The sequence below is a fragment of the Uranotaenia lowii genome, chromosome 3 (assembly GCF_029784155.1).
Source record: "Uranotaenia lowii strain MFRU-FL chromosome 3, ASM2978415v1, whole genome shotgun sequence".
Taxonomy (NCBI): domain Eukaryota; kingdom Metazoa; phylum Arthropoda; class Insecta; order Diptera; family Culicidae; genus Uranotaenia; species Uranotaenia lowii.
Window position 1 is genome coordinate 112,498,783 of NC_073693.1, and position 23,184 is coordinate 112,521,966.

General features: G+C 33.6%; 1 protein-coding gene across 1 annotated transcript in view; it reads right to left on the minus strand.

Annotated features, from left to right (window-relative positions):
- Positions 1 to 19,986: 19,986 nt before the first annotated feature.
- Positions 19,987 to 23,184, minus strand: part of LOC129756773 (uncharacterized) — a 40,881-nt gene continuing 37,683 nt past the window's right edge. The window contains exon 4 of the mRNA XM_055753781.1: positions 19,987 to 20,149. Within this exon, the coding sequence (XP_055609756.1) occupies positions 20,118 to 20,149 (32 nt within the window). The 3' untranslated portion in view covers positions 19,987 to 20,117. The remainder of the gene's footprint in view (positions 20,150 to 23,184) is intronic.

The window sequence follows — 23,184 nt, forward strand, 5'->3', positions numbered from 1 at the left end:
GTATGCTTTTCATGAGTATGTTCTATCACGGCCCATGCGCTCTTTATAACGCGCCAATCGTAGTAGGCTGAAAATAGCATTAATTTTTCAAAAAGGCCAATTTCCATTGAAAATGAACAAAAAGTCTAAAACCATATTTTGAGCGTTAATTCAGCCCAAAAAATCTATTTTTCATTTTTTGTTAAATTTCTATTAGTCCATTTTGATTTTCTTTTCAGTCAAAGTGTCTGTAAGTATTGGTGTGTTTTCGGTCTTCGGCTGCTTTCGGGTGTGTTCGGCTGCTAGGCGCGTATTGAATACACAGCGGCGCGTATTCGCAACACAGTTTTCTTCTGTGGCCTTGAATATGATTTTTAAAAATCAAGTTTTTGAAGAAACTATAGCAATTTGAGTAATAAAAAATCATAGCAATTTGTAGAAAACACTTTTCTTCAACGATTACACCCATTTTTAACACAATTTGTACGTGGAGTACATAGAAAATCAGCGATTCGCTTAGGTGGCGCATAATAGGGCATGTTCCCCTAATGATAACTGATGTCGATGGTTGAGTGCACTTGCGGCTTTACGAATTGCCGCCGATCGGAAGCGTAAGATTTTATTATTTATTACCAATTGTGCGCGGATTGATTGAGACGTAAAATAATTTAAACTCGAATCGTCGTCGTCGGTTTGGCTTTTGAACTGCGATAATTGGCCTGGTATTTGTTACTTTTTTCATGGCTCGTGCCTAGCCTAGATAAAACTCCATGAAAACTATCTTGTTTGCGGTGAATGAAAGTGATAGCAGATGATTTCATCGATTTGAACTGTATCTAATTGATCATTAATAGAATTTGTCATCACTGATATGAAAGCATTTTTTTTTAATCGGCTTGAGGCTACAGAGTAATCAAGTGTAAATTTAACATTTCAACCGAAATAGAAAATTACAAATTCATATATATCTGAATTAAAAACAAATCTGAAAACACTGCTGATCACAAAAAAATGTCAAAAATTTGGAAAGGTTGTGGTTTCTCAAAGACACACGTTTTTAAAGATTTGCATTGAGTACATTGATTTAATTTTCCAAAAAAAAAACTAAAAGAAACAAAAACTTCTAATCAAAAATTTAAATATTTGAAGTGATTAAAATAGTGCCAACAAATTGCAAATTATGTGATTTCTATGAAAATTATATATTCTTTGTTTAATAAACTTTAACAATTAAAAAGTGAAAAGTATTTAGCTCTGCTATTAACCCTCATCCGCATTAGAGTGTCATTTTGATACTATTGCAAGTTTGAAGGCTTGTAACTTTTTTCAGAAGCTTCAAAAAACAAAAATTTCTTCGGGGATTGAAAATGATTTCAAAAGTTCTTGAGTATTGTATCTTTACTTTTTTTATGGATGAACCCTGGAAGCCTGGTTTTGGAGTGTCAATTTGACACTCCAAAAGTAAAATCTATCTAAGTCGTTTGAATTAAAATAAATTTCATGCAAAACTTATATCAATAAAAACCTTGTAATGTCAGAAAAATTTATTTAGAACATTATATATAGTTTAAGCTACTAGTTTTCTCGTTATTCAACATGAAAGAAAAAAATTCGGAAAAAACATGCCTCAGGAACACTGCTGTAGTTCATATATTTCACGTTTAAAAAAATATTTGCCTTATGCATATGTAACCTAAAGTTGATGTCTACATCATGGAACCAAGAAATATTTTTTTAATTTTTTTTTAATGAAATGGTCACAAAAAGTTAAAAAAAGTGGTCTGAAAAACCTACTTTTTATCGATTGCTAGTAAAAACTGTTTGAGCGGTGGTAGAATTTTTAAAAAATATATGACTACAAGTTTTATCCTAATTCTAACATTTTGCTGTCTTTAGATTTTTGATGCAACAAAAATTGAATTTACTGGAATTTTTCCAAGTTGACTACTTTGCGCGATTTTTCACAAGTTGAAATTTCATCTGTTTTTGTGGTCCACTGTCAGAATGTACCCGGATTTTCAGTGCTTTTACTTTGTTTAGATCAATCAAAAGTATATTCATTGGAAAGCAAATTTTATCTACATTCTAGTGAGGTGCATCAATTCACGCTGCGAGATTTCACAAAAATATGAAAATTATAAACGTAAAATCATTCCAGAATTTCTAAAACCATAAGCAGCGCGTCCAGCAAAACGTGTTTGTTTGCTCTCCGATGCATCGGTTTCGAATGTGTACTTCCTTCGATTTCATCGGAAATGGTGCTAAAATCAAAATTGTGACTATTAGAAAATTGTTTTAAATTGACCCGCTGATAGAGAGAAGAGAAATGAGCCTAGAGATGGTACTAAAACTCTATCCATGAAAGCATTTCCAGAAAAACATTTGATGTGAAAGCTGGAGCGATGGTCTCCTGAAGGAGGTTTTATTTGATAATGGAAGCTTGTATGTAAGATGAGTGAATTTCATCGCTCAAAAGGAAAGTCAAGTGTAGAAACAGTATGTGTGGACATTTTCTTCCGAATAATCACTTTCATTAAAACAAAATTTGTGATGGCTTGGAATCAGTTATTTTCCTTTTTTTTCCTGGATTTTCATCCTTTAGGATGATTCATCCCTTTGTATTTTCCTTTGCTGTGCATGTGGTTTTCTAAATGTCGTCTAAATCACGGCTTACTGTGACTTTGAAGATTACTAGTTTGTTACACAAAGATAAGTATCCGTGATAATTTCTTTTGTATTGTTGGTGTGGTAAGTTTAAACAATGGTCATAATATAAATAACTATATTTCAAATAGCTTAACTCAATTACGGGGTTTAGTGGGGGGAATGGACAGCACATTGAACGATCGGAAAACTTATATACAATGGATTGTGGGTTCAAGCCAGCCGGAGTATCTCGCCAAATTTGGAATCATGAGTAGGTTACTTAGGTACCCTTTCAGGATTCTTTATTTGCTTCGAACAGTTGGAAGAAAGAAAGATGAGTCAAACCTGTCCCAAACCAGTGGTAACGGACCCCTTGGTTGTGCTGCAATTATTGTTGATGAGTTCAGCATGAACAATATTTGGATGTGCGATCGAGACTTCCCGTACCGACTCGGGTCGGAAGACCTATCAGCCACTGGTGGGTTTTCATACATACATACATACATAAATTAAAGCTCCAAATATGGTTTTAGACTTTTTATTCATTTTCAATGAAAATTGACCTTTTTGAAAAATAATGCTATTTTCAGCCTACCACGATTGGCGCGTTATAACGAGCGAATGGGCCGTGATAAAACATACCCATAAAAAGCATACCTTAGCGAGTTCAGTATAATTTTTGAGCATAGAATCATAGTTTAGATTCTCCTCTATCGATGTGTCAGAAAATAGGGGAACATGATCTATTATGCGCCACCTAAGCGAATCGCTGATTTTCTATGTAGGGTCAAGTGGGGTAATTATGAACACGGGGTAATTCCGAACAGGTGCCATACGCGCTGCTGTGGGGGATGAATGAACACAAAAAGTTCCAAAAGTGGTAGTTTAACATCCGATTGATAGCTGTAAGGTGTTTCCGATCTGTTTTTAAATCATAATGATATGATTTCAATTGTTTTAAAAAACCATTACCTCGTGAAACGGAAATCGTTTCGGACAGTGTTTGATGTTTTGAATATCTTATCATAGGAAATCCAGCTGGAATGTTGTTATCACATGTTTTAAATCCAGTCCTATTCCACGTACAAATTGTGTTAAAAATGGGTGTAATCGTTGAAGAAAAGTGTTTTCTACACTTGCCGACCGAAAAGAAAACCAAAATGGACTAATCAAAATTTAAAAAAAAATGGAAAAGTTGATATTTTTGGGCTGAATTAACGCTCAAAATATGGTTTTAGACTTTTTGATCATTTTCAATGAAAATTGGCCTTTTTGAAAAATTTATGTTATTTTCAGCCTACAACGATTGGCGCGTTATACCGAACGCATGGGTCGTAATAGAACATGCCCATAAAAAGCATACCTTAGCGAGTTCAGTATGATTTTTTAGCATAAAATCATAGTTTAGATTTTCCTCTATCGATGTGTCAGAAAATATTGTCCTATTCGTTTTTCTCTGCTTGGTGACATCTTATTGAAAGTGTTTTAAAATTTGAATCGAAATGAAGAAAACCTTAAATTGTGAAATTATCACGAAACAGGGGCATTTTAAGAAAAAAAATCAAATAGTCATTATTTCGCAAAAAAAAAATCAAAATAAATTCATAGAACTGCTAGACAGTGTACTGATCCCTTTTACGAAGGAAGTTATGGATGTTGTTTTATTTTTCTGCTAAAAATGCTATGATTCATGCAGGGGCGGTCCTAGAGTTGGGGGGAGGTTATATTCCAATTTTCAAAAATCAATCAATATAAAGGAATGTTAATATCTGGTGAAAAAACGATCATTTGAGTGAGCGGGGGTAGGGGTTGCGGAGGGAGGGGGGGGGGGGGGGTGTGTTCAGTTGTAAATGAGTCTTCAATATAAGCTACACACTTCCCCCACGAATTTCACTGAACATCAAAAAAGTATGAAACAAGAGATGAATAATGAAAACTTTATCAAAGTTTCTCTTTATACTCATTTCAATATCCTTCTACACAACTTACACATCCTTTTATAAAACAATCAGTGAATCTATAAAATCCTCTGCAAAAAAATGTTGATATTTTTTTTGTTTGTAGGTATATTTGGAATTTTAAAATTATCTCTTTAAGAGCTCTTTCTCGTTATGAATGTAGTTTTTTCAATGAAAAATAATACACACGTTGTTCAGAGATGAAAATGTAGAACAAAATATTTCAAGCTATCTTAGCTTAGCTTGATTAACTACTCACATCCACCTTAAACCGTAAAACCTGAAATGCATGGTTGAAGAAAATGTATGCTTGACTTGTTCCAAAATCATGATAACAATCATTTCGAGTTCCACGATCGCTGGCGTGGCTCAGTAGAACAAGTTCCACATCGCCAATGGTTGCTACTCCGTGATTGACCGAGGCCATCAATTTTATTCAAAGGTCAAATGAATGGTGCTTGGAATTAGCAGCTCATTCACACTGCATAAAACTGATGCTCTCTCTTTTAACGCCAATAACGGCGCCGGCCACGTCCTAGTGGTCAATGGATAGGTTGGAAGAAAGAGAAAGGATGAAAGATCTAATTTGTGCTTTAGTACCGAGGTCACCTCTGCATCCTAGCAAAATAATTTTGGTTTGGAGAGGGGTTAAAGGAATCGCTAGGGAGACACTTTTGACTAGTGTTACGGTGAACAATAAATTTTGTTTTCCTGACTCATAAAGTTTCTATAGTTTCAGTTCATTAGCAGGCATGAGTATGTTAGGTTAAATGGTGATTAAAAAAAGTTAACGACTATTACCAAGTATAAACATTAATTTTTAAGAATAGTTCTTTTATATAGTCGCTTAATCCAATGTTATATCAAGTTGACGTTTAACCGATTTTTTTTTTTATTTGAGAGCTCTCTATGAAAATCCTAACTTGAATTGCAACAAGTTAAGCGATGATGAATGAACATGAAAATTCGATAATTTTTTGATTTTTTGATTGACGATTTAAACACAAATATCATAGCAAAATTTACGATTAAAATATCAGTTTACGAAAAAAAGCTCGGCAAATGTCTCAATTTTTAAACATAGATATTCTTAATCGGGATTATCAAAACTATGACCCATCTTGACCTTAAAAAAACTCCGGGCCATTTAAGATTTATAATTAGTCAAATTTTCTGTTGTATTGTTTCTGTTCAGTTCTGTATAAATTAGCGGAAGCTAAGATGAAAAAACATCAATTTACGTGTTATGTAATGGATTGGACAAAAATAAATGAAACGACACTTAGCTTTGAATCGGGGTCCAAGAATTGTGAAATCCAAACATTCAAGCTTCGAACATCGTTAGTGTTAGTAGTCTTTAGTCCAGAGGTTCAACATGCCTGATTTAGTGCTTCGATAACAGATTAGGAGCTACAAGGAATGGATTCCATTGACCTCAAGCCGATCTGGAGATTTGGGCTGCTCTGCTGTGACACCGTAAATCTGGGTACAAAATCACCTCGGCCAAACCACAACAAATCCGACTTCATTCCACGTTGCAATGCTCAACTCCACCGGAACTTCAAGGATTTTCAGTATTCGGGGACAACTTCAAAAATTTTTAGAAAGAGCAAAAATTTTTCACGTCTTGCCAACCTGTTGGTTACTTCGATTTCAAGCTATCTCTATTTTTTTTCCTGAGCTTCTACATAGATATTAGCGCTCTGGTATTTTCTTATTTTTCGGGAGTATTTTACTTTTCACCGATAAGGCATATTGCCAAACATAACTAACGGGCATTTAACTCTTAATTGGGGTATTCTATTGAATCGTGATTTGGAAATTTAGTATTATTATTTTCAAATTTGGAAACACAATATATAATATCAATACTTTAAAATTTTAAAAAATAGAAATGAAGTAGAAAATACGATTATCTAAAACTGTTTCTGAATATGAAGCTCCTGGAACCTAATTTAATTTTATTTGCTCTTGAATTTAAAGTTATCATTCAAAATTTTCAATTTTAATTGTACTACAACAAATAAATTATAAAAAAGTGACTTGTCTTTTTTATTGTTCATGTAGGTACCTACGTTTAATTCCTTTTTTTTTAAATATATTGAATTTAATATAAAAAAATGAAATGAAGGGTTAATTCTGAAAGTTTATACTTTTCTTTAGTTAAGAGTCTAAATCATTTGCAATTGAAATAACCATGGTTTCAGATTCAAAATATCAAACCTTAAGCTAAATTTGAACTTAAAATTTCAATATTATTGTGTAGATGAGCTGAAAGCAGAATCGGTGACATAATTGCTGCTGATCTTGAAATTCAGAAGTGTTTGTTAAAAATGACGCCTTCAGTGCCAAAGCGGTATAAGTGAAAAAATTGTCGGTTTGAGTTAATGATGCCAAACGATTTTTTATATTTAAAACTGTATTTCAATTTTTTTCGGATTTTTTGAATTTTATTAACATACTTTTACATTAAAAAAAATATATAAATTCATGAAAAATATTTGGAAAGAAGCCAAACACCACAATTGAAAAGCGTGTTTTCTCGAAATAAGCTTTAATGCACTTACACACCGTTAGCTCCAAAGGCCTCAAAGCACTAAAAGATCTTCTGACTTTTCAGCATGATAAATTGCCTTGTTGCCGAAAAAAATGAAATGATAAGAGGATAGTTTTAATTCACAAGGGAAAAATGAAAACCAAGAAAAACTTATTTTGGAAGATTTTTGCGTCCCAAACTCGATTTTTTGTCAGATTTTTTCTCTCCCTTCTTATTTTCTGAAATTTAGTAATTTTAAAACTAAATAAGCAGTTAAGAATGAAATCGATCATTAATAAATGATGAAGTAACTAATCTACACGAACAACAAAATATATGTAAAATCTTTTCATTATCCTTTATTGATTCAACTATACAGATAAGAGGGAAGAATGTCAAAAATTGACATATTCCCGGAAAAAACAATACAGGTTTCGTCTAGATAATCTTCGTATTTTACAAAATGGGGAAACATACTTACTTCTATATTTTTTTCTCATAGTAAATTACACGCAGTCTTCATGAAAATTGATCATTTAGTTAAAACCATTTTTTTAATTTTTTTTTATATTTCACACTTTTACTAAAAATAATGAACCTAGTATTTTCAAAATTTATACCGGAAACAAGTGCTGATAAAAAATACAAATTTGCATTTAGTGCTCCTAAATAAGTTGAAATCAGTTTTCAAATTCTTTGCACCTCGGAAAATGTGAATTTCGTTCCCTTATGTTATAGTTTTGAATGAAGATTTCGGGTTCTTGAGATGAATTTGAATCTCTATCGCCAACAACAATTCCTTCATATTGAAACAGCTTTTATAAATACTTTTTTGTTCAATTCCAATCGAATTGGTAAAAATACGTACTCAAATGCACGATCGAACGTACATTAGCGATGCGACCATTGTTAAAATCGAGCTACCCAGTGTAGGTGCAGAGTTGTAAACAAAGCACGTAGATATTATTTCATTGACAAGATATTTATCTACTCGTTTGAAAAAATTAGATCAAAGAACAATCAATAAATATAATCATTTCTAGGGTATGCTTAAGAATGAACGTTCGTGTAAATGGTGTTCTGCGTATAAGCGCGTGACTGTACGAGATTCGTTATACCCTGACGCGGGCGAATACATTATGGTCCTCATTTCTTCCATAACTCTTGAAGGAGTGATTGACTCGTTTTGATGTCTTCGGATGAAAATTGTAAAACTAATTCGACTGTAAAATGGTATTTTTGCAGATTTTTAACTCCCGGTGCACATGCGTACGATAAGAGAAGAAGTACCTATACCTATGTGAGTGCAGTTGTTCGAAAATTGTTAGTTTTTGACGTTAAAAAAAAGTTTTATTGTTACTGTTTCTTTTATAACTCTTGAAGGAGTTTTTGACTCACTTTGGTGTCTTCAGATGAAAGTTGTGAATTTAATAGGACTATAAAATGAAATATGATTAAAAAAAACTTGGTGGTGCAGAAAGTACTTTTGGACGTTGTTTTTAACACATTTACTTTATTTTGTACAGAGAATCAATATATAATTTTTTGTAAATATATTATTTGGATAGCTGGTAAAATTTTAATGCCTTTTAATGTGCTATTTTATATTCTACGTTGAAAATTGACAAAGTTATGGGCATTTGAAAAGAGGGTAATTTTTCTTTTTCAAAAAAACTTAAACGATCTAACTCGAAAAATAGAAGGATTTGAAATCTGCAAAAACACATGTTTTTTATGGTGCTGAAACGATCATAATTTTAGATTTTGGAGAAAATCCGAAGACCCCTACCATTGTTACCTACTTTTGTCACGGTGCATCATGCACATTATATGCATTACAGAAAAATGCGATTTCAAACCCATTTCAATAACCATCTTAAGTGAGTCCCATTTTTTTTTTCTAAAGTGGACGTTATGATGCATTCCTTTCCAAAATATTACTTCTGATTTTTCGCATAATAGGGCTAATGAATAGCCAAGCATTTAACGATATGATCGAAAACACATCAAAAGATACAATCTTGTTTACAACTGCCGCCATGCAAATGCAAATGGTTGTGTAAGCAAGTGGCTTTAAATTTGTACCTTCCCTTGAATTGCTACTGCATGCAGGCTGGTCAAATGGAAACGGTCGTTAGCGCCCGGCAGGGCAAATGCCAAGCACCCTAACAACACCCTTCCTGCCTCCTACCGAGAAGGGGCCACAGATTGGTGTGAAAATCACAAATTAATCAATCTGCCTGCCTACAGGTGAAGATGCCGAAGCCACAAGCCGTTCATTGAGGGGTTCAAATTTGCGTGGAAAGTTAATTTCAGTTGAGCTTTGACCAGGCAGCATCGCACAGTTAGTAATTTTTTTTCGTATGCTGGGCTATTTGATCAAATTTTCGGTTATTGACTCGTGGACCCTCTCAATCATGAATCGATGATGAATTTGGGCCAGAGAGAGTTGTAAAATTTGGCTGGTATTATGAAATATTTCTAGCTAATTTATTTTGTTTCAATCACTTCGAGTGAAATAAACTTGACATTAGTAGCCACTTCACTTTAACGGCCAGTTAGGAAATTTCGGAAAATTGGACAACATTCGTAGGACCCCCTACTGCGAGTGAATGGAACGGCCGCGGGTGAAAATGGGAGGACGGATTAATGATCCATATGTTGAACACGAGGTTGGTATCGTAAAAGTTGTGGCGCAACAATGCAATGGCAGATATAAAAATTAAAACACCCTTGATGTTGTTGTTGAGTAAGCCCATCTCCTCCGAATCGGGTGCCGTAAATTGAATCATCCATTGCTTCATTGCGAGTTTGTTTTGGGTAATGCTAGACCAGTAGCCGCCGACTGAGCCGGTACTTTTATCTGAACCGAAAAACTATCCGCACTTTTCTGCTAATAAATTTAGATGGGTGTTTAAGTTTTAAGCAAAAGAAGTTTGAAATCAAGAGTTTTAAGAATGAAAAATCAATGTTTAATATTTGTTTATAAACTTCAAAACCATCGATTGATTTTAAAGTAACAGTAAATAGTACGGAAAACAGTCTAGGAAACCAAACTTTATCTAAATAATTACTTCTCACTCAGTGTTGTAGCTAACCACGAGATTTTGTGCACGATAACTTTATGCACTATATGAGGACTTAGAGTATAGTGACCGTCCTGGGATTTCCCGGTGATTGGGAAAATTTGAGAATTCCCGACTCCCGGGAATCATAGTTCCATTTCTGGGAATTCCCGACATGTATGAAATTATTTCTCTAGAAAAGCCTGATAGCCTCCGGAACCATTCTTATTGTTCTTTTTAAAATGTATTCATACAAAACTCATTGAGAATATGCCAATACCTGTGGCAATACACATTAAGCAACCATTTGGTGCAAATCCAAATAGATAAGTTTAAAACGATATTTCCATACCGTTTTAATTGAACGAAAACCGACAACTCTTCAAAAATATAGGAAAAGTCGAGCAGCAGAAAGGAAGATTGTGTTTTCTCGAAAGTAACAATTATGCACTTTTTTCTCTATAAATTTCAAAACTTAAAAATGGCCAAGACATCGTTTTTTTAAATGAAGAACAATTTTGTAAAGTTTTCAGAAAAACGAAAAAAGTTGTATGAATAAAACAAATTAGATGACAGTTTTTTTTTATCAACCCCCAATCGCATAAATGAAATTCATTTGACTTGTTAAGGTTTTATTATAGTTTGTTTCACTGTTTTTTATTTATCTTTGTTGAAAACAGTTTGAATTATTTGAGGAAAAGTAAGTTTAAAAAAAACCTAATGAAGAGAAAATTTTGAACAAACTATGGGCTTATATGCAGTAAAGGTTCGATAAGTTATTTTTCAAATTGAAATGTTTTTAATCAAGGTTCAGGTATTTCAAATGTTTTCAATATTTACTGGGAATTCCAGGGAAATAAACAACCAAAGTTCTTAATTCCCGGGAACGGGAAAAAGGACGGGAAATGGACACTCTAACTTAGAGCCAAAGAGGCTTAAGTGCAAAAATGATCGATTTTTCATTACTTTCATATTTCAACCTAAAAAAATCATCAAATATGAATTTTTTTATTTGTAAATTTGTTTAACCATAGTTTTTCGTTCGGGAGAAAAATGCATAATTTTGAAAAATATATGGAAAAGCCCCAAGAACTTAAAAGCGTGTTTTCTCATAAAAGCTGTTTTTTACTTGTGACCGTTAGGTCCAATGCATAAGGAACTCATTAAATGTTGATGTGATCAATTCAACACCTTCACCAAATTTTGATTTATTTAAAAAAAGGCGTTTGGTTAGTAAACTGTTATATCAAAATTCTTCATATGAACATTAATTAAACTGCACATTTTCACAAAAAGCTATCATTCATACAATAATGTGATAAACAATCAGTTGAATATATTGATACATACCACACACGTAAGAATTTTCAATACATGTTGGGTCACAAAGCTTACAAAAGTGTTAAATTTGAGATGATTTGCATGCCTGAGTTAGCGCATCAAGATTCAGTTTGGTATGGATATTTGTATGGGCGTAAGAACTTTTGTTTAAGTATAAATACATTAAGAAATTACAAATAAGCTTGAAACGAAGATTCTCTTTATTCTTTATTATTATTACACTTTATTCTTTTTTTTCTGACATTTCTTAAACTTCATTTATCGCTTACATGAGAAAAAGCTAAGTTTTACATGGATAAGTAATAATCAGTTTAAAATAAATATTCTTATTCCGATGAAAAATTTTGAAAAATGGAAAATTTTGCATGCTAGCGTTTTTTATTTTGCTGTAAATAGAAATCTTGTTGGTTATGCAAAGCAGCTTTTTGTGATTTTTAATTTTATTTCTACGGTTAACCATCCTCATAATAAGCAGACAATGACGCTAAAACTTAAAATATTTTTTTGTATAACATCAAAAATTATTTATGCGGTACAACGAGGTTTGTGGTTTATTTACAATAATCAAGTAATGTCCTTTTATAGCAATATTTTTTCGGATTTTCAGTATGTACATCTGTGGCGATTTTTGAATGAGAAAATTAGTCTTCCCTTACAAATTTCCATACATATTTAGAACTTGTTGCGTAGAAAAGAGTATTTTCAATCGTTCGAAATTCTGCTGGTTCCACCGATTTCCACGCTAATTTCGTATGGGAATGATTCCATTTATCATCAAAAATAAAAGGAAGTATTGCAAAAATGTTCCCCTGTAAAGCCTATGAAAATTATTAAAAAAATACTCTACATGCTCTCTACAGAGCTTCAGCAACTTCTAGAATAAGGTTGCCAGAATTTTTTTCCGCGCCTCTCTGGGTTGGGCAAATTTGGGCTATTTTAAAGCCTAGATGCAGACCACAATGAATTTTCCAAATAACTTTCAAATCCATCCACCAGGAACGCCACAATATGAACAAAAGCAATCTTTATCCGGATTTTTCTGAACTGTTATCATGTAAGAGGTCAACCAACATACTGTAGAATTAAAAAAAAAATAATCAAACGGTCGCCAATTAAATTTCTTTCGAAATGAGTATGATTTGATCACTAAAAAAATTGTTGTGTTTGTGTTGCGTTCGAATAGATTTGTGACGTGATTTCCCGTGTAGCAGTCGCACCATTGAAACTTCGATATAATTCCCCGAACCAACAATGCTATGTTGGTTCAGCCTGAAGGGTATGCAAACAGGTCAACACTGTTTGATCCCTTGTCTTAATCGAGTAATCGACGATCGAATTGTCTGGCTCTCTCACTTTAAGATCGTGTCCAGACAATTCTTTGGAAGGGTTGGGATGAGACATACAGGCCCAAAAGACGATCGGAAAACGAGCGACTTAATTGAATGGCAAATGTCCCGAAAGTTTTCTAAAGACCATTCGGGAAATGACGTACTTCCGTCCGAGATCATTTGCCCTAATATGAGGCTGCACACCATCGATCACTTCAATCTGGATCGTGATCGCGTGTGGAAGTAGTTTGTTCGCGCCGTTTTCTTTCTTTGAATTTTGAGTAGAGCAGCAGATAAAGAAACTGCTACGATAGGGCAAAAGTGCGTGAGTGCGTGTCTAAAAACTACATAGCAGGCACACCCTTTTTCGCCAACAGCAGCAGCCTGCACGGAAATCCACCGCCCCGCAATCATCGTTATAACAACCCGCAATCCGGAATTGAATCTGCGGTTGGTTTGAAGGGACATCTTCACCCTAGAATCAACCCGAATCCAGCCCAAATCGACCACGTTTATGCTGGGACATAAAACCGCCCCAGCATCATTCATCGTCGGGAGCAACACCAGCATCCCGAGCATCAATCGAGACGATCGACGACCCAACAGCTGTTAGGTAGGAACTGACTGCAGAAGCCGAGAAAGCCGTACCAGCCGAATAAACAGCACACACGGCTTCTGCCCAGCATCGTATGTGTTCGTCCACGGAAAACGAACCAAAACTCATATCCGACCTATTTATTGCCGGACCGTTTATCCATTGGACGCGTCCAAGATTTTTATAATGTGGATGGCATAAAAGTATGCATACTAAATTCGAACATTAATTTATGAACGCCCCACATAAAATCAGCAAACATAACACTCGAGTGTGGTAAGCGTTACGCTTGCCAAATGAATCTTCGGCCCCTTCCTTAGCACAGCACGGTTCCAGCTACTGAATCCTGAAAGAGAGTTAGGGAGAGAAAATTAGTTGCACGCACTGGTAGGAGAATGAAATAGATAGGAAACGAGAAAAATTATAATCACACACCAATGTACATAGATAGATAAGTCTTCGCCCACTAAAATCCATGGAATGAAAATGAATTACCTAATTGGAAACTAATTATGATTTTACTTACCTAAATACAATCCTGAAGCACACTTTTGTTTAAACACTCAATGATTGTATTTCTATTCTGAATATATTATGGGCTTAATTCTCCTACCCGAAAGTTTTTAGTGGATGAAACACTGATATCACATCACTACGCGTAACGTCGTTCATGTGTTCTGAGCCATGTGCTCTGATTTTGAAATTGCTCTTCCACTACCGTTCGCTTTCTAGTGCGATGTTTTCTTTGGTCCTATGATATTAACTTTAGGTATGAGTGATCTCTTACCGGATGTTTTTAGGGAATTCTAGGGTTGTTTGAGATTCTTTGAGTGAGTCCGAGTTTCACTCGAGTTTTGCGTTCCTCTTTTGTAAGCCTGCCTGAATCGATCCTCATAATCTTTCCGGACAATCTTCTTGACTCGCCCTGAAGAGAGTCCCAGCCGGGCAATTTAGACGTGGTGTGCAATCTTCGGTAACGAAGTGGCGCATAAGTTGCATACTTGCAAGGGATCGATACAGTGCTGGCCACACCCGCTAGAATTGACTATTTTTGACTTACTGACGTATTACCCTAATTTCCTGTTCTCCTTGAGGAAATGGAAAACGATGTCTTACAACAAGTTGTAAACGTATTAGTTACCCACAAATTACTATAAATTGAACAACAATAAACAAAGTAATGGCTTTTAAAAAAATTCTGACGTGAATGCACTCAGTATAAACACAACAGGGTTGATAACTGAACTCACGTCACGAAATATCAAGCTTTTTTGAACCATTCTTTACAGGCTTCAAATTTTGTGTATAATTTTAACAGCAAAATCTCGTAATTCCAACCTGTTCAATCTTAAATTGCCAGTATCTTTTTCTAACTTTTCCTTATTTTGACTCCCACTCACATACATAACAATACATCGAGGAATCAGGCGTAGTTGTAACTGTTTCTAATGTTTCTTTTATATTTTCCATCCCATTCGTAAATTTAAAAATTAACAAAGTTATGCTCTTTTTTTGAAAATCCGACTATCTGGAGAACAAAAACAACTTAATATTTTTTTTGCAAAAAAAATCAAACTTTGTGACGTGAATTTCACATACTTAGGGGAGATAAGGGCATAATGGCCACCTTAAGGAAAACGCTTATTTTAACATAGAGAACAGCTATAATTTGTAAATTACATCATTGTCTCGTGGTCATACACTAAATAGTCTACTGCCTGATTGGATAAAACTTGAAAAAGTAGAAAAAAAAAACGTTTAAAAATGCATTTTAAAAGTTTTTGCCGAAAGCTGAAAACCAGTCACTGTAGGGGCATAATGAGAACCCTCCTGGGGCAGTATAAGCAACATTAATCAAGGCAAGATGAGCGTTTTCTGCCGGGAAATGTAGCAGCGAATTCGACTCGATGAAGTCAGGAATCGAACTCGAGTCTACAGATTACCTCTCCGACACCTTACCAATAGGTCAAATCGACAGATGGAACATGTTAAGCTGTAGCTCTATTTTTCAGTTGGCTTCATCGAGTTTAATTCGCTGCTAGATTATACGGCAGTAAACGCTCATCTTGCCCTGATTGATAGTGCTTTGTTCGCCCCAGGTCAACAAATTTAAGTAAAAACGCGTTTACAAATGGATCAAAGTGAAAAATCAAAAATGTTATGATGTTTAAAATTGAGAAACAATGTGTAAATCATGTTGCAGTGCGTACATTTCAGATCAAGATGATTTAAAGGTCGTAAAAGCTTATTTGGTGGTGCTTAAAAATTATGATATTTTCGTCACTTGAGAACCTAGCTGGTTATTATTTAATATTTCTGTAAAGATGAAAAGGATATTTATTTTTTGGTGAAAAATTTATACTATAGGTAGTACGAAACAAATCCTCATGAAAATTTGTTTAAGAAAATACGTACTTTTGTAGAAAAAAGGAGTGCTTATCATGCCCTGGGTGCTCGTTATGCCTTTATCTCCCCTATGCTGTTGTAACTCATCTGGATCTCTACTAATTTGATGGAAATTCAATGTTTCAGAATTGTCTCGTCATTTTCAAAGAAGATCTATATTCTTTCTGTTAGAAAATGTAAAAGTTTCTTCGCAAAATTAATATGTTTCTTTTTTTGTGACGCGAGTTCACTCATTTGCGACTATTTTGATCGCTTCTTCAAACAACTTTATTAAAAATAAACAATATCTTTTTTCTACCCAATGAAACAGTATTTGTTGGCTTTTCAACGTTTTACGGAAATTTGGAGAATAAATCTATTTATTTGTAATTCATTATTTTGTAAAAGTTGTCAAACTCTACACTTTATCCATGAAAAATTGATTTTCAAAACTCTAAAAAACATGTTAAAAAATGTGTTTTCTTTTTTTTTGCATTGGTTGTTTTGTGATTTGAATTATCAAAATTACTATCTTTTTTGTTGTTTTTTTTTATTCAAGAACTGGCAAAAATCACTTGTGAGCGTTACAAGCGCGTGAAATATGTCATCAGCAGTTTTAAATAATATTTTAGATTCCAGGAAAAATTCCAGGAAAAACTCGTACAAAAAATGTAGTTTTTAGATACAACAAAAAAATTAAAAACTCATCATACATCGGTCTGACCAAGAACACTCTCGACCAGCGAATGGCAGGGCACAAAAATGATGGAGAAGTACAAAAGCAAGATTGACCCAAAAACATTAGAGTTGACCACAACCACCAAGCGAACCAGACAGAGTGCTACAGAGAAATCGAAGGAAGATGGAGAAAGATCAAAACAAGATACCACCGCTCTCATAGATCACTGTATCAACACAGGGCATTGTTTTGATTTAGACAACGTCGAAGTATTGGACACCTCTTTAAACTACCACACTCTTAAATTCCTTGAAATGTGTCACATCTACAACACACCCAACACAGTGAACTACAGAGCAGACGTCGCAAACCTCAGTTCAACTTACTCAGCTACTTTTACCTCTCCTAAATCACACAACTACAGAAACAATTCTTAGAATGTCAAAAAAACGAAAGGCACAAAATGAGTTACCATAAAAACACCTCCAGTTTGGTAGCCATTTTGGTAGCCATTTTAAATATTATACCGCTTAAAATACCATGGACAAACCAACAGTAGTGACAAGTTACAACTTTGAAAATTAAAAAAAGCGATAAGTGTAATTAACCAAAAGAAATCAACAATTTTTAAGTTCAACACTAATTTGTCAACTTTTACAGTGTAAACAAACAGGAAAAAAGGGAAAAATAGAGAAAAAGGTAGACAGTAAGCTTTCACAAAAAGCACACAAAAACGATCCGATTGTAAGTAGGACAAACCAATTTTTTTTGCATTTTTTGCATAATTTAGTAACAATAAAATAATTTTAGAATTCCCTGATGATGATGCTAATCAGCATCGAAAAGTCGGACTAATCAGAACATCGTTTTTGAATTAATTGTGACTGCCTTGCCGAGCAAAAAAACAGCATCATAAAATACAGTCGACATCTCTAATACCCAAATTAAAAACTCAGTTTGAGTTTTTTTGTCTGATTTTAAAGAAAAAAGCCTTGTTTTAGAGTACATTTGAAAAGATTAACTTTAATTTTCGATTGCGTTTGGAAGTTTGGTTTATTTTTTGTCAAAATCTGATAGTTTGAATAACTGGAAGGTCAAAAAAGGCCACAAATTTAGTGAAGTTTGTAGAGTAGATTGAAAATTGGATTTCAGATTCAGTAGGGGCATAATGCGCATATGTGTGTACCCAATCGCGCCATTAAACGTTTATTACGTATATATTAGTTGAAGTGCCCGCGAAAGTGTTTGACAGTTTAAAACACTTGTATTTTATTTCACAGATGAAAAAAAGTTTAGCTACGCGCAGTGTTGCCATATACAGACATTCTTGTGAAAAGTTAATTAAATCTTGATGAAATTCAGGAATTTCAAATATTTCCGTTTATATCGAAGTAATGTTTTCCAATTCAATAGAAATTTCTTTTTAAGTATAGTGATGAAAATTGAACATAAATTTTAACAAATATAAAACATGCTAAAAGATAAGCGGACATGGCGCGCTTTGCCTCGCCTCGTCATTTTTATTTAAAATCGCTCTAATAATATAAAAAAATATTGAATACGGAAATATTTTGTTTTTGTTGATATTAAAATTTGCATTTCACATAAATATGTTGACCAGGCTACAAATATCATAAATAGAAATAAGTTGCGTCTAGTTAATGTTATTCTTCCTAATCGCATCCTAATCCTGATCTTCTACCATTTTCCACCATCAATTCCAATCCTTTACATCCTATCCTTTCCTTCATCCTCAAAGGCAGCATCGAAAACCATAATTCAAAGTTAGATAGCAGCTAAGTTAAGGCGAACATATAATCACTGAAGTTGTAACACCGTATAGGGAACGTCGACAGTTTTTTTAAACTTCTTCGGTTTGTCAATACAATAAAATAAACAAAAAGTCAAATTTTGTATTTTTTCGTAACAAAACTGTTTGTTTACATTTTGTTTCATCCGGCGAAATGAAAGCTCAGAGATATGATTATGATCTTTATTTCGTCTGCTCTTTTGCACCAAAAAGTAATTTTTCATGAAATATCAATTAATCACTCAAACGCATACAATCTGCGAACCATAGCTTGTGAGGAAACATGGGCCACATAATGTGGCACATAATCCTTCCATTTCCTAACTCCATCACTGGTCCAAATTTAGTTCAATTTGCTTGATTCGTTTTTATATTATGGACAAAGTTTTAAGGCTGCCCCCTTACCCCATTCCTTTCTCTTCTTTGGAAAAACTCAAATAATCATAGAATAATTTATCGTACCCGAATACCACACCATGCCAAATTTGATACCATTTGCTTGATCGGTTCTTGAGTTATGCACCATTTGTCTTTTGTTGGTAAGACCCTCTTCTTGTAAGGAGGAGGGGTCTCAAACCGTAGTAGGACTCTTATCCGGCGTATAATACCTGGCAAGTTTTATACAAATCGGTTTATTAGTTTCCGAGTCTATAGGAAACAGACAGACAGACAGAAATTCGTTTTTATATTTATAGATTTTGTTTTGAATTGTTTTTCCAAGCATCAGTATTTTAAATTTTGTCTCGAGTGTAAATTTTTATTTCCTCTTCTCAAATTCCTTAACACTTCGTTCGAATCATCAGATTTTCCGACTACTTCTAGCCGTTCTCAAAGTTGTTTAGTCATGCTTCTGAGTCCAAAACGTGCATTACTTGTAAACCTACCTCTTTTTACTGTGCGTTTAATTGAACCTCTCAACCCGCAATCTGAAGCATATCAAATGAGCCACCTCAGCCACCATTCATTCACCCATTCGTTCATTCATTCATTCATACCGTTTCAATTGGTTGAAGTGGCTGGCTCAAAATTTCGGGGGAGCCATCCATACCGAATCGACTGGTCTCTTAAGGGGAACATCATTTAGCAAGACACACATGCTGGGAATCGTTTTTCATTTTCATTTTCCATCCACCCTCACTTTAATTCAAGAGAAAATGTTTCCATTACGAAACCCGGCGGTGAAATGTGACTAATGGGTGTCGTCCGAAGGCTAGTTGATTTATTTCGACTCACTCGACGACCTGCTGCTGGTGTTTTTGGAAGAACGTCAAAAATGCATGTTCACAACTTCACGAAACCTTCACCAAGTGATGATATTTGAGGATTATCCAAAACAAAACTTGTTTTTCCATCGGACACCAGTGTATATAATTAACCACTTTCGTTCGCCAAAAATGAATCGGAAATTCCACAAATGTAAACATTTTCTCCTCTTTATCCGGGGGCACTTTCCACTATTTTTGCGAAAACTGGGTCTGCAGAATTTATCAATAGCAATGCAAACGTCGAAGTTGAAAAGCGAAAGACGATAAAAACAAGCGCGAATTGTTCCCCTATGCGTTGCAATGGGTAATAATCGGGACGCAAGAAAAAAAGAAGCAAAACGGCAATCAATTATGGAAATACTTTATTCGACAATTCAACATTCAATTAACTGCTAAGTACCGCTCTGGCTGGCCATATTATTTGTTGGTCAGTGGCGGATTCGGTTGAACTAATTGGTCGTCTTCATACGATCTACTTATATTTCGGTTGTAGATCTACATAACGCCTCGCCCGATCTATCGGCAGCTTTTCAGCAGATTCCTGGTCTCCGCACTTGTACTCCTGCAAAAAAATGGAAAAAAATGAAATAGCATAAATTTAAATGCATAAGTTGAAAAAATTGTGCCTTTAAAACTTTGATGAGTGATAACGTTTATTTAGACTCAAAATCAAGCGCGCTATTTGAGGGGGCAGGGATGATTTTTCCAATTAAAAAAAAACGGCAAATAAAAACTAAGGTACATTTTTAAAGAGTGAGGAAGGGGGAGGGACAGCACATCGCCTCCTCCAATTTGATCTGATTAAACTAAACCATGGATATTTTCTAAAGTTTTGAAATTTGAAAAAAAAAATATTTTAGCCCATTTTCTGTATAATATTAATTTGATATCCTTTGATACAACTAAAAATCTGTGAATCAATAATTTTCCACGCGAGAAAATTATTAAAAGGGGATTTTTGTATGTGTATACTCATGGCGTAAAAAATTGTCGACTTATTAGCAAATAAAGGTATCTCTCGTTAGAAAAGTCATGCTTTGAATAAGTTACTGTTTTTTAAAACAAAGTATGATATTTTGATATTATTCTGATATATTTTTCTGAATAGTTATTATGTTTTCAATTTTTCATGCTGAATTGTGGTTGAACCATTTTATATCTAGATATGAATTAGATTCTGAAATTAGACTAAAAAATGTGATTCTGCTGCCTGGAGCATTTGAAACACTACTTTAATTGATTTGTTCTTAAATATCAAGCTCTCAAAGTATACTTTTAATTGAATTAAATTTGAAACGAATGAAATTAAATTTAAACGCTTCGTTTCTTATAGTTATAAATTTTCAACAGAGAATTTGTGAATAAAATGAAGAAAAAAATTTTTTCTTTTAAGAACACCTTGTACCTATTTTTATCAACATAAGGTTGCTTGATTTTCCAGCTTAATCCGGGTTTGCCGGATATTTCATGAAAAATTTGGGAACATGATGAATTTTGGATTTCTTTGAAAAATGCTCGGATTTATTCAACTTATTTGGTAAAAAAACAATTGTGTTGTATAAATATTTCATGTATGTCTTCAAAACGATTTTTTTTAACAAGTTTTATAAAAATAGTCATGATAGTTTTTTTTGAAGTTCAACGATTAAAAATCTGTTTATAAATTTTGTTGAATTTTTTTTTCTTGATTTTTGTATAGTAATTTCTGGATTTTGTTCATAGTTAATCAAGCCTAGCTAAGCTTAGCTAATTTGTCCGGATATTTCCCGAACTTTGTAATCAATTTTGAAATCAAACGCTTGGATTTTGCTAGGTTTTTATTTAAAATTGCCCTGATTTGCCCGGACAGGATACGTGCTGAAAAAACTCGGACGTCCTTATGTTAACATGATCACTTTTTATGGCACAGGAAACAAAATTTACATACCCAATTCAAAATAAAGTTTTAAATCAAATGGTCATTTTTTCGATGATTGTGAGTAATATTAAGTGCTGAAAAAATACGTCATGTAATTTTGTTTTTTTTTTCAGTTTTCAAAAATTTTATAAATTTGACGAAATGACATAAAAATTTTGCACCGGAATAAATCTTAATTAATTTTGGCAGCAACACACTTTGCTGTCTTCAAAAAAGTTGTTAAATATCTAAAACTCTTTAATATTAAATTAATAAATAAGTTAATTTATCAGCTATCAAGGACTGTCTTTAGTGAAAAAAAAAGATTCATTTTAAATTTCCACGAGTTATAGCACTGAAACTAGAGGTGAAAGATAAAATCTGAAAAAAAAACATTTGATAACATGACGCCAAAATATTTCAAAATCAGTTTTTTTCCTTCTTACTCAGTTACTGAAACATAACATACAGTCAGAATGAATTGCAATTAAAATAATCAATTTTTCTTATCATATCTGAAACTTAATATTGACGATATGATTACAGTGAATTTTGAAGGCCAGCAATATTGGTCAAAAATCACTCCAAGATCATTCGAATATACAACTCGAACGAATGCCTCGATGAGTTTCAAACGAACACCCACACATAAATTTTATGATTTTATTCTTTTTGTAGTTTTATAACGAACACAAGGGAATAGAATTTTTAGTGCTGGACTTCTAATGATTGATTTCGAAAGATTTTGGTGTTCTGAACTCAAGCCTTTTGTCAGATATACCTCTAGTCTTGCAGTTATGAAGCTTAAAACTTTCAAAAGAATAACTTCGAGTGAAATCAATCTTTGATAACTGATAGACGAGATAAAGTCATAACGAGCACCCAAGACGAACTGGGCACCCCTCTTTTCTAAAGAAATGCGTATTTTCTCAAATAAATTTTCACAAGGAACAGTTTTTAGTTCTTACAGTATTATTTTTACAGCAAAACAGGAATTTCGTGGAAAGAAACAGTGTTTTAATTCTCGAAAACCTGGCAAAAAGTATGTTTTCAACATTTTTAGGAAACTTACTAAAATTGTTAAATTATCATAATTATCTGAAAAAAACTTTTTTTTTTCATATTTACTCCAGAATAATTTTTTTCATTTACCGACAGAAATTTGAAAAATTTTAATAGCTCAGTTAGGTGTTCCCAGCAAGGTTTTCGAAAAAAATCTGTGTTTTTGCGAATATCAATTCCAACTTTCTGTTTTTTTTTCCTAATTATTTGTGACGGTTTTCTGTGATGGAAATTGCATAAATCTCTTAGAAAAGCCATGAAAAATTGAGCTTTTTTCAACTTGAGCAAAATCAATGAACATTACCAATCTTATTATGTTTTTCCGAAACAGTTTAAAATTTTAAAATTTATGTAGACCTGACAATTATAATTTTGGAAAATCTTACGAATTTTAAGAAATCTGTTAATTCTGTGAATATTTTCAAAATTCTGTGTTCTTAAATTTTAATTTTTGGCTGTTTACGGTCTTAGACACTTTTCTGTGACACAGAATCCGTGATAAAAATTTGCTCAAAATTCTGTGAAGTTATAGATTTTTCGGTGACTTCGGCAATCTTGGTTCCCAGTATTTATATTTTATAACAACTTGCTGTAAACAGTCTCATATCCTAGAAAGGTTCTTTGAAGCTAAAATCAAC